Genomic DNA, 14,144 nt, shown 5'->3' with positions numbered 1-14,144 from the left:
TGTGAGGGCGATGAAATATTCAAATAGAAAAGGGAAGATTTATTATATTGATCTTGGAAGGGCTCGCGGGGACCATGAGCTTTAATTATCAGCTGGGAGCCCCAGTGGAGCAATGCCAGGTGATTGTCCGCAGAGGCTGGATTTATGGCCAGGGGCTGCCCCGTCATCACTCTCCTTCTTGTGTGTCTTCTTCCCTCACCCTGTCCCCAGCCCACCCAGTCTGGAAAAGCCGAGGAAGCCACTGCCAAGCCCCAGCTGTATGCGACCGTGGTGCGGAAGGACAGCTTCTTCCCCCGCTACGTCGGCAGCAAGCACACGGCTCTGGAGGTGCCAGGACTGGGGCCCGGGGTGGGGTGGAGGGGTGGGGGGCAAGTTTGAGCAGCCCCCAGCCTCTGCCCTTCACCACCTCCGATTGGCCTGACTTTGGGAAGCAGAGAGGGGTGCCTGGGGAAGAAACCCACAGGGCCTTTCAAGAACAGCCAAAATACTTTGAGAAGGACAAGCCCTGGGATGACAGTGATGATGGGGATAGGGATGGAGAAGAAAATGATGCCTAACCTTTCCCGGCATTTCCAGGCACACAGTCCTGCCCTAACCTGGCCATCTCTTGCTCTGCTCCACACCCCACGCAGGCAGGATGGAGAAGGGGAGGCTTCCAAAGCCTTACGTCTGGGGTGGTGGGGAGGAAAAGCTCCCCATTTGGGCCCATATTCCTTTCCTGTTTTCTCTCCTGTTCTGTCCTTCTTGAAGTAGTGACCCCTGACCTAGGGCTTACAACCCCCCAAATTTTAGGGACTCCCCGCTCTTCTTGGAGTCCTATTTCTGAAGAGGTTTGGCTGGCCTTCCAATCAGGCATTCATTCACCCATTCGACAACCGTTTACATAGCTTCCTCCAGGCCTGGCCCAGCTCGGACCTAGCTTCCACTCATGCCACCCCCAACCTTCTACCCTCAGCCTTTCAGCAGCTTCAGGAGGATGGGCAGTGCTCTAGAAAGATGTCCAGGAACCTACCCCCTCTCCCTTTCCCCCACAGCCTTCCAACTGCCCAGGGTTGACAGATTCAAATGCAGCACTGGTCTACGTATGACGAGGGGGGAGGGAGCCAAGAAGACCCAAGCTCTGGGCTTCCCCCGCCCCAGCCTGGCTGATCTGATCCACCCCACAGCGCTGTAAGCCTGACAGGACAAGAAGTGTTCTTGAGTCCCATTTCACAGCTGGGGACACCGAGACCCAAGGAGAGTCGGGGGTGGAAGTCCAGAGCTCCTGACCCCCATCTCTGCTTCCCCACAGCCACCTTGGATGTCAGTGTGTGTCAGACCTGTAGGCTTCCTCTGGTCCAATCTCCCTCCCTCTTACATCATGCCCTTTCCTGAGACCTGCCAGCAATTCACACACATACACACACACACACACACACACACACACACACACACACACACACGGAACTAGGAAGAATGGCTACAGCTTAGCCTTGTTGTCCCCAGGCCACACCCCACAGGGAGAAGACCATACCCTTAAGACCCAGCAGAACCCTGGCCTGGCCTGCGGGGGTCTCCACCAAGGAACTGCCCACTCTGACCCAACCCCCAGACTTACCTGGTAGTCTCCAGCACTCCGCCCACTCCCTGGCCCCAGCACAGATGTCCCCCCTTCCGGTCCTGAGCACAGACTGGGGAGCACGGGAGCAGAGAAATTGCTTCTGCTGCTCACCGGCTGTCACGAGCAGGTGTGCTTGGGCAGCTGCCTCATTCACACCTGACCATTCAGCATGGACTAGTGTAAATTAGCCACCACCCCGCACCTCTCAGAGACCTGTCCTCCGCCCCTACACCTGTTGGCGTCCCTGTGAGTGCGAGGGCCTGCCAGCTCTGCCGTGGGCTCCCTCAGCCCAGACCCCCACCCCCACCCCCACCCGAAGTTTGAAATACCCTCATCAGATCCAGTCCTTTGGATTTGGGGCAGGGATTCAGTCTCCAGAGGCCCCAGGGAGCGCTGAAAGGCCCTAAGCACTATTATTTTAAGGCCTTGCTGGTTCACACCTGTGTGGAGTTGCGGGCCACCAGCCAAGATGGGTCCTGGCAGAGGGGCCCAGGAGGAAGTGCTCGGGGGGGGGGGGAAGGAGAGACGAGCCAGAGAAAAGCTCTACTCCCAGGCACTCTCCTCCCACTGAAGGTCAGAACTTGGAGGACCGGGGACAGTATGGTCCCACCCCTCAGTGTACAAGCTGGGATCCTAAGGCCGAGTGGAGCAGGGACTGGCCACCGTGACAAAGTGACCCAGCTATTGCGAGCGGCCCCTCAGCTGTGTTCACAGCCCCTTCCTCTTTCTGCTTTTCCCGAGTTCCTTGTAATTAGGACCCCCGTCCACCCTCCAAGAGCAGCTCAAGCCCAGCCCTCCCCGAGGCCACGCCCGGCCCCTCCTCCTCCCCTCTCAGCGTCTGAGGTTCTGTCTCTCACTCAGAAGCACACTCAGCCTCTCCCTCCCCCGTCCTCCACTTTTCTGCTTCATCAATGGAGCTCATTTCTCCCCAGAACACACACTGAGCTCCTACTCTGAGCTGGGCTGTTTGCTAATAGCTGGGGTACAGCAGTGAATGAGGTAGACGTGGTGCCCGTGTCTGTGGAGCCTGGGTTCTAGTCAGATGGACAGAACAGGAACAAGAAAGTAATGAGAATGAACACAGGCCGTGACGAGCGCCATGAAGAGGCATTCCAGGGGCCAAGAGAATGGGGTGCGCGACTTTAGTAAGAGAGGTCACAGAAGGTCTGCCAGAGGTCGCGACACTTAAGCTCTAAAGGAAAAAAGGAGCCAGCCACTGAGTTGATGGGGGTGGGGGTGGGGAGTCTAGGCGGCGAGATGAGCATGTGCAAAGACCCTGAGGCAGAAACAAGCGAGCATGTAGAAGGATGAGACAAAAGAGGCTGGAGGAAAGGACAACTTGGGGATTGGTGGAGATGCGGGCCGAGAGCAGAAAGGCCAACACATGCAGGCCTTGGCCATGATGGTAAGAATTACAGAATTCATTCTAAGGACAGTGGGAGGACGGTCATTGTTGGTCTCGAGCAGGGGAATGACGTGGTCCAAATCATTTTTACAAAAGCAGTTTTTGCCATCATGTATCAAATTGCCTGGGAAAGGGGATGGGTTGCGGACAGAATAGAAGCCAGTGATGGGGGTCAGAGGAGTAAAACGAGCCACAGGAATCACAGCTGGGGAAGTTAGGGTGAGGGCTGAGGGGCGAGTGGGAGCCCATTTGGTGGGTAAGGGGTGAGGGCCAGGAGCCCGATCAGAAGTTGCTTGGGATGACAGTGGAGGTATAGGGGGACAGAATCTGTGTCTTCTCCCTATGCCTTCCCAATGCCTAGCCCAGGGCCGGAAGGAGGGCGGCCTTAAGCAGAGAAAGAACCAAATGAGACAGATGGAGGCAGGGATGAGCTCATTACTGGAGAGAAAGATGGCAGGTGGGTTGGTCTTGTCCCCAAGAGGCCCAAAGCCACCCAAGGTTCACCTGCCTGCTTTCTTCCCCAGGTCTTTCTCCGGGGAGTCAATGAGCCCCTGGTCAACAGCGCAGACCCCATGGTGGTCATTGCCAGGGTGGTCCCCAACTACAATGACTTTAAGTGAGTGGGGCCCAGGTGGGTGTGGGCAAGGGGAGGGTAGGGAGGGCCGAGGACAGAGGAGGGGAAAGGCTGTCATTGCTACCACAGGCCATGATTCCAGGAGCCCTAGAAACCTGCCCTCCTCAAGGCCTTTCAAACCTCCCACTGGGTCTGAGGTCCCAGGAAGTTGCCCACGATCCCTGGAAAGGGGCAGTTCAGAACTTTCTCAGAGCAGCCTGCAGAAAAGCCAGCATGTGGAGGAGGAGAGGAGGTCCGTAGTCCCTCCAAACCCCATCCCACCCATGGCAGCCACAGTCCCCCCTCCTACTCTAGTGCAGGGCCAAGGCTCCAGCCTGTGGTTGTCCCCAAAGAAAACAGCCTGTGGGTCAGCTCAGAACTTCATGACCTTTAGCTCTGCCTGTGAGTCCCTCTCCCTTACCCTCCGGAGGGTCTCCCTGGCCCCAGCCAAACTTCATGCCCCTTCTTCCCAGACGACCTTTGGGGTTGGGGGGATTTGCAGTCCTTGGGAAGGGTATTCGGGCTAATTTGGCCACTGGAGGTCACACAGCACCATCCTCTGTGACAGCACCATCTCCTGGGGGTCAGCTGTCTGCCTCTGTCACTTCCACTGACTCTGATGGCCCAACGGGACTCCACTATATACCATCTGTTGAATTCTGATGACCTGTGAGCACTCCTTGCTTGTTGGAGGAATGAAGCTGACTGATTGACTCTCACAGCCCTCCTAAGAGCTCAGCACATGCGCACATATGCACACGCTCACACACACCTCCCCCCATCCTGCCCTTGCAGCCTCCATGCCCCACCAAGCCCAACCTCGAACTGCCACCACGGGGGTGGGTCATTCTGGCAAGGACTTCCAAAGGCGAGGCTTTTTAAAGATGGGGGCAGCTGCAGCATTCAGACATGGCCCAGGGTACGCCAAGTCATGGGGCAGGGAACCTGGGCTCTGCAGCCCATCTCCTGACCCGAATGAGCTTTCCCAAAGCTTGGGCCAATGATCAGAAGGACAAGTGTCCATCCCTTGTCCTGGTGTCCAGGCCCCTGGCCCCTCGTCCTCTCTCACATCAGTCCAGAGTCCATGTGCATGGGAGCCCTTGGCTGCCGGGCTGAGCCACGGAGCCAAGAGCACGGGGCACCTGCAGCACTCGTGGGCTGACCCCTGTCTCCTGGCCTCCCCAGGGTCAATCAGGTAAAGCAGGACCCAGCATTCATAGGACTGCCCATCACCCGACTCTCCTTCCCTATCTCATCGGTGATGCACTTCGATGTTCCTCGGGTCAGCCAGAACGGGTGCCCTCAGGTATGGCTCCTTCCCCCACACACCCTGTCATTGGGCTCGTACCTCTAGTGTCTCACCCACATGTCGAGTCACTCCCTCAGTCAGCTAGTGCCTGGACTATTAAAGAGTTTACTGAACCCGGCTGTGTACCCAGAGCCAAGCCTCTCTGTGCTATGGAGGAGCGGCCCTCGGGGCACTCTTGGTCTGGTGAAGATAGGCATCATACACATGACACGGTCAAACACCAACACAAGATAATGTGTAATCTAATAACAAAGCAGGAGAGACTGTCAGAGCTGTAAAAATCAGAGGAGGGAAGATGCAAAAGGACAAATATTGTCTGAAGCCACTTAGATGAGGTTCCTAGAGTAAGCAAATTCACAGAGACAGAAAGGAGAATGGTGGTTGTCAGGGACTGGGGGAAGGGGACAGTAGGTGTTCTTGCTTAATAGGTATAGAGTTTCCTGTTTGGGATGGGGAGAAAGTTCCAGAAAGAGATGGTGGTGATGGTTATACAACAGTGTGAATATACTTAATGCCACTGAATTGTGCATCTAAAGATGGTAAAAATGGGACACATCATGTTGTATATATTTTACCACAATAAAAATTTTTTTAAAATTCGTGGCAAGAGGGATGTGAAGCCTGGGTGATTACAATGGGTATCCAGACACAAGACTCTTGGGTTTTTAACAGGGGAGGGATGGTGCAGGGCAACAGAGAACAAGATCACAGGAGGGAAGATAGGATGCACAGGACCTTGAATACGTTGAGGAGGGGTGTGCAGATTGTGCCTGGGTGCCAGGAAATGGCTAGATCGGTCAGTTCCTATAGTCTCTACTTCAGCTGGAGCTTGCCCCATATGATGGTACCAACATTCTTAGAGACCTTGAAGAAGACAAGGGTGCTTGGGAAGTCCTTCTTGTTGTCTGCCTACCACTGTTCATGTCTGGCATGGCAAATACAGAATGAGGCACCCCTTTGGAGCCCCAGCCTTCATTTAAAGGCAAGGACATTTGAAGGCTCAAACTCAGACAAGAGTGATGGGGGCAGGGAGGGGTGGGATAAAGGGGGACCCTGGGGACAGAGGCTTCAAACCCAAACCCATCCTCGGCCTGATTTCCCCAGAGTCATCTCACACATGGCCCTGCATTTGCCCAGAAAATTATGAACCAATCAGCAGGCGGTCCCAAGGGGCAGGAGGCGCTGGCTGCTTTAATGAGGGAGCCCCCTCCCCATCCCCTCTCTGGCTGCCTTTGCTGCCTAACCAGTCTTGGTAGCGGAGGTGCCCCTAGCACAGAGTGCCTCATGCATGTGTGGGACTCAAGGCCAGCGGTCCAGTGATGACAGAACACTTGTTGACGTCCCCTATTGGGCCAGGTTGAGAACTCACAGAAGGGATGGACAGGGGCAGGCTTCTGTGGTACAAGGTGGGGGTGGGCAGAGCCCTACCTGGAAGGGTACCAGTCAGCAGCTTACTTACTCCACCCCCCCTTTCTGCACTTCAGCCTCCTCACCTGAAGTGAGGGGTGGTGGTTGGACCAGGTAATTTCTAGGACATCTGGAGTCTGCTGTGATTTCCCACCAGCTGCCCACCATGCCAAAACACTGCGGCCAGGGATTTGAGGGCCTGGGTTTGACCCCTGCTCTGTGACTTACTAGCTGCGCGACTTTGGCAGGCTTCTCAGTTTCTCTAATTCCATATTCCTACCTTTACTGGGCTGTTCGGAGCACTTGAAGGACTCGTCTGTGCACAGCTTCCAAGCCAGGGTGGAGGCTCAGTGGGTTCCGTCCCTTTCAGAGCCTCCCCTCCCCTAGTGTCAGGTGCCCCCTGAGGCCAGCCCCACCATTGCCCCCGTTACATTTGGCTACAAGTAACAGAAACCTCATGGACTTCAGCTCTAGGGATATTTATTGTTACACTTGGCGAGGGCTCCCCACGTAGGATGCCGCCAGAATTGGTGGATGCGCCATCTCGACAGCGTCCTCAGGACTCAGGATCTTTCCAACACCCCTGAATTGCCATCTTCAGCTGGCTAACAGCTCATGGAGGCAAAATGTTCGGGGTACCCCATCCAGACATGATCAGGACCCAGGATAGTGGGAGCCTCCCCCTCTCACCTGTGGCTTTTCGGAAGAGCTGGAAACCTCCCACCCGCAGTCCCTTCGCAGACCTCCCTTCCCGTCTCATTGGCCAGAATTGGGTCACATGTACTTCTCTCAGCCAATCACTGAGGAGGGGTGTGGCATCACCTTGCCGTAGCTAATGTCGACAGGTGTGGAGAAGACGGGGGTGCCACCAGGACCGAGGCGGGTTCTTTTGGTTACGGGGGAGGGAGGCGAGTCGTTGAGGGGCGTTAGAGTCTGCGTCACCCCTCTGGGAGCCTGGTGATGATGGCAAAACTGGTCAGTGAAGGTTTAGTTGAGGTGTCGGGCCCGAAATAGGGTAGGACTTAGGAATTACTCCTACCCTGCATCCCGCACCTTTGCGGGGGCCATTGCCCAGCAGGCTGCTCCTGTTGGCCTGCCCTCCTTATAGAACTGAGGCAAAGCTCCTGGCCGATGAAACAGAAGCAGAGGACAAAGCAGTTTTCTGTGCCCACCACCATCTCCCCCGTCTCAGCTCCCACGGCTCTCACGGGGCCCCTTTCCATCCCGCAGACCCTGCCCTGGTGCTAGCTCCATCTCTCGCGTGGACCCCTGCAGGGGCTGCACTCGGGCGTCTCCCATTCTCCCTGTGAGAAGCAGCCAGGGCAAGCCTGGCCCAGGTCTAGGCCCTTCCCCTGGACCCCTGACCCTTTCACCGACAGGAGGAAGCCCTCACTGGCAGCCAAGTACAGAAGGCCTCATCCCCCAGAGCCCCCTGGCTCACAGCCCCAAGCCGCACAGGCTGTCTACAGGCACTCTGGACGCCCAGCTGTCCTCCACACGCATGCCGTCCTCTCTGGCCTGCCAGCCTTCCCCTCTGCTGCACTCAGCCCAGAATGGCCTCCCTCCCTCGGATCCTCCCTTCCCCCAGTCAAGAGTCATTGCTTTCTTCTCCGACATCCCAGCTCCCACAACCCACAACTTGCTTAGACCTCCACATGGATCATAGGAGTGTGTGTGTCCTATCACCTGGGAAGATGGTGAGATCCAGAGGGGACAGGGTCTGACTCTTGCTCCCCCCTATGCCCCGCAGCACCCCTAGTGTATAGAGCATGGGGAAGCCCCCAGTCAGCATTGGCTGAGTTCAACTGACATTTCTTCTTGACGGCAAGGTATGCATCCTCCCCTTCAGCCCTCACGACAGCCTCCAAGGCATAGCGCATAAGACATTTCCCAGTGAATAGTGACATCTCGGGTTCCAGCAACAGGAAGGGACTTGCCAGAGGTCACGCAGCAAGGTTGAGGCAAACCTGGGCCCAGAGCCAAGGTAGCCTAACTCCCTCAAGGCTCCCCAACATCAGCAACTGGCAGCTCCCCTTCCCAGGATGGGCAGAGCAGGCATGGTAGGTGTGCGTGTGGATGTGGTGGCCCCAGGGGGAATGGAAGGTGGGCCCATGGGCCTATGTAATGAAAGCTCTGTCCCTAGGGAAGGCAGGTCTGCCTCAGTGGCTGGGGGTTAATGGCTTTGCTGAAGATCACAGCTGAGGGTTAATCATATTCCTTAATTCCACAGCCTGCCATGGCCTTTCTCATTAGCCTCTGTGGTCAATGGCTTCCCCGCCCCACGCCCTGCCCCCCATGTGCCACCAACACCTTCACCAGGGCCCTGGCATCAGACTCCAGAGGTGGTTGAACCTTGATTCCTCACCCCTCCTCCTCCCTCCATACACACACAAGAGAGGCTGACCCTCCCTCCCCCAGTTGTAGGTCTGCAGGGACCTCTCTTGGAGGCCTCATCCTGGGAAACCATGCAGGGAGAGACCTGTCCTTCCCGAACGGTCAGACACTATTTCTCGTTTAGTAGACTCCACTTAGACACATTAATCGGCCCCTGAGAGGGCAGCAAGCATCCATTAAATACCCCCCCTTCCCAGGTGGGAGCAAGGGATCGGAGCAGCAAGGGACTGAGTCACAGGTCCTCCTTGAATGCCTCAGGGCCTGGCAGATGGTCCAGGCTATGGGGAAGCCCCACTGGCACTCAATGGGGTGGCTCTGGGATGGGCATGGCTTGGGGACCAACCCTGGAAGACCGTTCCCAAGCCCCACAGAACCTGGAAGCAGCTTCTCTAGCCTGACCTGGTGACCAAGTGGCTGCCCCTGAGCTCCCTCCAGAACCCATTCTCAGGAACAGTCCCATCACCCCAGTCCCTGTCCCTGTGTTCAGGACCCCTGGCCCCAAAGTGACCGCAGCCCATGTCCCCAGGGACAGGGGCCGAGGCAGACACAGCTGAGCCTCAGGCCGGGCCTCAGAGAACCAGAGCAGGCACATTAGTGTGACAGGCATCAGAGCCCTGCCAGCGCGGGGGGAGCGGACCCACACTGATATTTCGAGATCCTGCATCAATAACTCCTGAAGCTGGCGGCGCATTTGTGCTGACCTTTCTGAGCAGTGACTGGTTCCCACAGGGGAGCGGGAGGTGGGAATGCCTGCCGCTATTGCTGACAGCCCCTGGCTGGGGACAGAGGCGAGGTGGCCCCTGGGGGAGTCTGGACCAGTGACCCCGGCCCCTCCCTGTGCTGGGACCGAGCAGGGCTGCCGGCTGTGTGTTACAGGCTGATGCGTCACGTTCCGTTCCCCACTCCCCACCCTCCTGTCTGCGCAGATGTTCGGCCTCGTCCACCTCCAGTCCCTCCTTATTCCAGGCACCCTCCACCCTTGCCATGCTTGGAGCCACCTCCACCTTTTTATTGGATGGTTTTCCCAGCCAGAAGACCTCCCTCCTTCCCTTTGTCCTGCCAGATCTTGCTTCAGAGCCTTCCTCTGGTCCTGCTTCCAGCAAGATGGCTTTCGTGGCTGTCCTCGGGATTGTCTCCTGTAGCCCCTTATTTGGGGGGCTCTGATCAATGCTGTCTTGTGTCAGTTTAAATATCACTCAAGTGTGTGCCCTAGCTGCTGGCTTAGCGTGCTGTCAAGTCCCCTGAATGCCCAATGGCCTGCACAGCAGACACACCAAGGCGTAGGGGTCCGAAGACCTCCGTGGCCTCTGCAACCTGTGTGTGGCAGAAAGGGGCTGGGGACAAGGCTGGAGGGCATCTACGTTGGCGTCTATGACACCCCCAGCCATGGGGGCAAATAGTAGGGCAGCTTTTTAGGAAAACAGCTTACCCATGAGCAGTCAAGGGCCTTGAAATGAATGTCCTTTAATTCAGCATTTCCATTTTGGGTACTCAGGAAATAATCTGAGACACAGAGATACATGTCAAAGAATATTCAATGCAGTGTTATTCTAGGAAAACATGGGAAGGGAGAAACCAGGACACCCGGACATGACAAAATATCCCACAGCTACAAAGGTCACGGATACCAAGTGTCACTTGTGACTCTGGGTATGCTTAGGTTTTCGCAGTAAATGAAAAACATAGGATGTTAGGGTGACAATTATCTACAAAATAGGCTTAGGAAAAAGCTAGAAAGAGATACACAGTCTTAGGACAGTTGTCTTTCGTGTAGGAATTTAGGATGTTTGGGGGGGTGGTTGTTTGTTTTTGGTTTTGTTTTAAGTAGGCTCCACACCTAGCACGGAGCCCAACTTGAGGCTCAAACTCATGACCCTGAGATCAAGACCTGAACAGAGATCAAGAACCAGATGTTTAACTGACTGAGCCACCCAGGCCCCCCTAGGGTTTTTCTTTTTAATCTTTCTACTTTTCTGCATTTTCCAAAATTCATTCATTACGCGTATATCGCTTTTCCAATTGGGACAAACATTTGCGACATGTGTAGACACACATAAATGGATATATCTGGACATCCTTCATTTGGGAGAAGCTGTGGCCCCACCACCTACTCCCACTTTCTCCTTTCAGCTGTCCAAACCTGGGGGACCCCCGGAGCTGCCCTCATGGAACCAATCCTTCCTCTTCCAAAGCCGAGACGGAGCCACCAACTTCTCGGAAGACACAGCCCTGGTGCTGGAGTACTACTCCTCGGCTTCCAGTGAGTGCCCCTTGGTGCCGTGCAAGGGCAGCCGGGCATCAGGACATGTGTACGAAGGGTGCTCAGACCACCTGCCTCTGCCCCCTGCGGGGACGGGTGAAGGGGACCCGGTTCCTAGTGCATGCAGACAGGTGGAGGAGCGCCTGGCTGGCTTCCTCGGCCTTGTTCCTTGGCATGGGCCAGCACACATGGGTCCGACTCCCATATTAGATCCGTGCATTTTTATTGCACCACTACCGCCTCCCTATGTATGTGTCAGGGAGGAGGGAGGGATGGATTCCCCCAGGGCTCACAGCATAGAGGGGAAACCGGATTCAGAGCCAGCTGATCCATGGTCTTAGTTCCACATGGAGAGAGTAAGCCCCCAAGGGCAGAGACAGGGTAGACCCATATACACACCCAGAAGCACAGAATATGTTGAGAGCTGGTCTTGAACTCAGAGAGCCCTAAAGAGCAGAGGAGGAGACGTGTGCAGGGCAAGGCCAGGAGGCAGGAACGTGAGACGTGGGAGAACTGGATGTTGGGTACCAAAGGATCCGGCGCCTGCGGGGGTCTCCAACGCTGGGATTCGAGGGGCCTGGGGTAGGGGCTTTGGTGGGAGTTCCAGCTGGTCCTCCCCCTACAGTGAAAGGCAGTGAGCCATGGACCCTCAGCAAGCCCCTGGGTGTCTCCGTGTTGCCGCTAAAGAGCCGTTTGTACCGCAAGATGCTGGCAGGGAAGGGTCTGAATGGGCTGCGTGTGGAGAGGCTCCCCGTCACCGTGAGTGCCCTGCCCTGACCGGAGCCCGTGCTGGGTGGCCTGCTCCCGCCCCAGCCCACCCTGTTCCGCCTTACCCCGCTGACACCAGGGACGCTGGCTTCTCCAGCAGCTTCCACCAGGACCCCCACCACGGAAGCCAACCACTGTCGGGTATAAGGAGCTCCCCCGAGCTCCTGCCCCAAGCAACATGAGGAGAAACACAGGGAAGCCCTAAAATACTTCGAGGCAGTGAGGGTGAGCAGAGGCAGGGGACCAGCTCCTGCCTCCCACTCACTCCCCAGACAGAGCCCCCAGCAGGTGCCTTCTTGGGGAATCCGGAGCAGTGGACAGATCAGGGGCAGAAGCTGCCCTGGCCAGCATGGGCTGACGGCTCTGCTCTCCTCCCCAGGACACCAAGCTGAAAACCATAAATGGTGAGGCCCCCACAGTGGATATCTCCTTCCAGCTGCTTTCCTCCGAGGTAAGGCTATGGGGATGGGAAGCACAGGGCCTGGCAACCATGTGCCAGCTCCCACAGCCCCGCAGTGGGTTCCAACCTCCTTCACAATTGCTGGCCTCGTTTAGGGGCTGGGGCCAGGGGCTTCTGGGAAGAGGGGACTGTACTTTGGATAGAAATGTCTGAGGGTGATTTGAGGCTCCAGAAAATGAGACCAAAAGCCAAGATTAGGAAGAGGAGAGTTGAAAGCAGAGGGCCACCCAGACCTGGGAGTCAGCCTCTAACCCAGCCCAAGCCAAGCCTGGCTCACTGGGATCAAGGTTCTACAAGGGTGAACTTGGATTTCAGCTTCTGTTGTCATGTAACAAACTACCACAAACCTCGCAGCTTAGAGCAACACGCATTTATGGGTTCGCACTTCTGCGGGTAGGCCGTCAGACACGGCAGGGCTAAAATCAAGATGTTGGCAAGGTCACAATGCTTTCTGGAAGCTCTGAGGAAGGGTGTGCTTCCAGGCTCATTTAGGTGGTCATCAGAATCCAGTTCCCTGCAGTCGTGGGACCAAGGTCCCTGTTTCCTTGCTGGCTGCCAGCCAAGGGGCCCCTCGGCAGCTGAAGGTCACCTACATTCCTTTTCACAATGGCCCCCTCCATCTTTCAGCCAGCAGGCAAGTCAAATCCCCCCACACTTCACAACTCTCTGACTTTCTCTTTTGTCAGCAGCCAGAGAAAACCCTCTGCTTTTAAAGGGGCTCATGTGATTAGGAGAGGCCCACTCTGAGAATGTCCCCTTCTTAAGGTCAACCGTGCCACGGAACATAATCACAGGGGTCAAAGCTCCTGGGGATTAGGGTGTGGAAACTTGGGGGCCATTTTTGGAATCCTGCCTACCACAGCTGGGTTGATCCAAGTGGAAAGATACCACTGGCTGAGCCCTGCCGATGGATGGGATCTCTTCCTCTAGCCAGCTGTCCCTGGACTCTGAGTCCCGGTTGAACCCTGGCCATTTGGCTCCAGTACACCTGGCCGGCACCTTCTGGAATTCTTCCCCTTTCTTGGTCTGTGGTGGTAACATAGTCACAAAGCCAGAATGTGGGCAGTTCAGGACCATGAACCCAGAAACTACTGGCAGGGTCTGACATCTGTGTCAGCCCCCTCCCTCCGGCTTCCCACACCAGGAAAAACCACCACCAGCGCTGGGGTAATACTTGGCCCTGTAACCTTACCCATGGAGAACACAGGAATTACGTGCTGTGGGGTAAGAGGCATATGTCTGGGAACATAGCCACCTGAACCTGTGTCCCCACAAGGCCTCTGGTGAGTACCTGGGACCTCCATCAGCACTAGTCTCCGTGGAATATTCTGCATTGTCTTCTAATTCCCGATTCCTCTAATTCCTGGCAAAAGAGAGTTTGCTAGAGACAGCCTGACACCCCACCCTCACCCCCACCCCACACCAGGTGTAGGACCAAGAAGGTACTGAGAGAGGAAGACACAGAAGCAGCAGAAAACCCCAAGAAAGCAGTGTCCTTGGAGAAAATGTCACCGATTTCCCAGATCGGAGCTCACCCCTCCACGGCCTCTTCTTGGGGTCTAGAGTCTGTCAGTGGCCACTGCCTGTCTCTTCCTCACCTCCCCCTGCCTCCTGTCCCTTCATGGGGACACATGTGTCCTGAGGACCGAAAGCAGCATCAAGCGTCCCTGGTCAGGCCACTGGGGGGCCCAGGCAGGCAACAGGCAGGTGGGCAGGACACTTCCCCAGTTGCCCAGGGGCTAGGCACAAAGGTCTCAGTGATGAATTATTCACCGGAGCTGTGCTAAGTGCAGAATTAATCCCTTTCCTTCCAGCTGGCGGCCTCACTAAATTATCCCTCCAAGTCATGCGGGAAAACGCTGCCGAATTCATTTAGCGGCTGAGTGTTTTGATCTGGGCCTTGTGATTTTAGCTTCCCCTTCCCAGCC

General features: G+C 56.2%; 1 protein-coding gene across 1 annotated transcript in view; it reads left to right on the top strand.

Moving 5' to 3' along the window:
• The window catches only part of CCDC33 (coiled-coil domain containing 33), a 90,948-nt gene that overhangs the window by 23,865 nt on the left and 52,939 nt on the right, over positions 1–14,144 (top strand). Inside the window, exons 5-10 of the mRNA XM_019803518.2 lie at positions 211–327; positions 3,530–3,621; positions 4,804–4,924; positions 10,859–10,988; positions 11,614–11,747; positions 12,136–12,207. Of these exons, the coding sequence (XP_019659077.2) occupies positions 211–327; positions 3,530–3,621; positions 4,804–4,924; positions 10,859–10,988; positions 11,614–11,747; positions 12,136–12,207 (666 nt within the window). The remainder of the gene's footprint in view (positions 1–210; positions 328–3,529; positions 3,622–4,803; positions 4,925–10,858; positions 10,989–11,613; positions 11,748–12,135; positions 12,208–14,144) is intronic.

This window comes from Ailuropoda melanoleuca, chromosome 9 (genome assembly GCF_002007445.2).
Source record: "Ailuropoda melanoleuca isolate Jingjing chromosome 9, ASM200744v2, whole genome shotgun sequence".
Taxonomy (NCBI): domain Eukaryota; kingdom Metazoa; phylum Chordata; class Mammalia; order Carnivora; family Ursidae; genus Ailuropoda; species Ailuropoda melanoleuca.
This window is presented reverse-complemented; position numbering and strand designations above follow the sequence as displayed.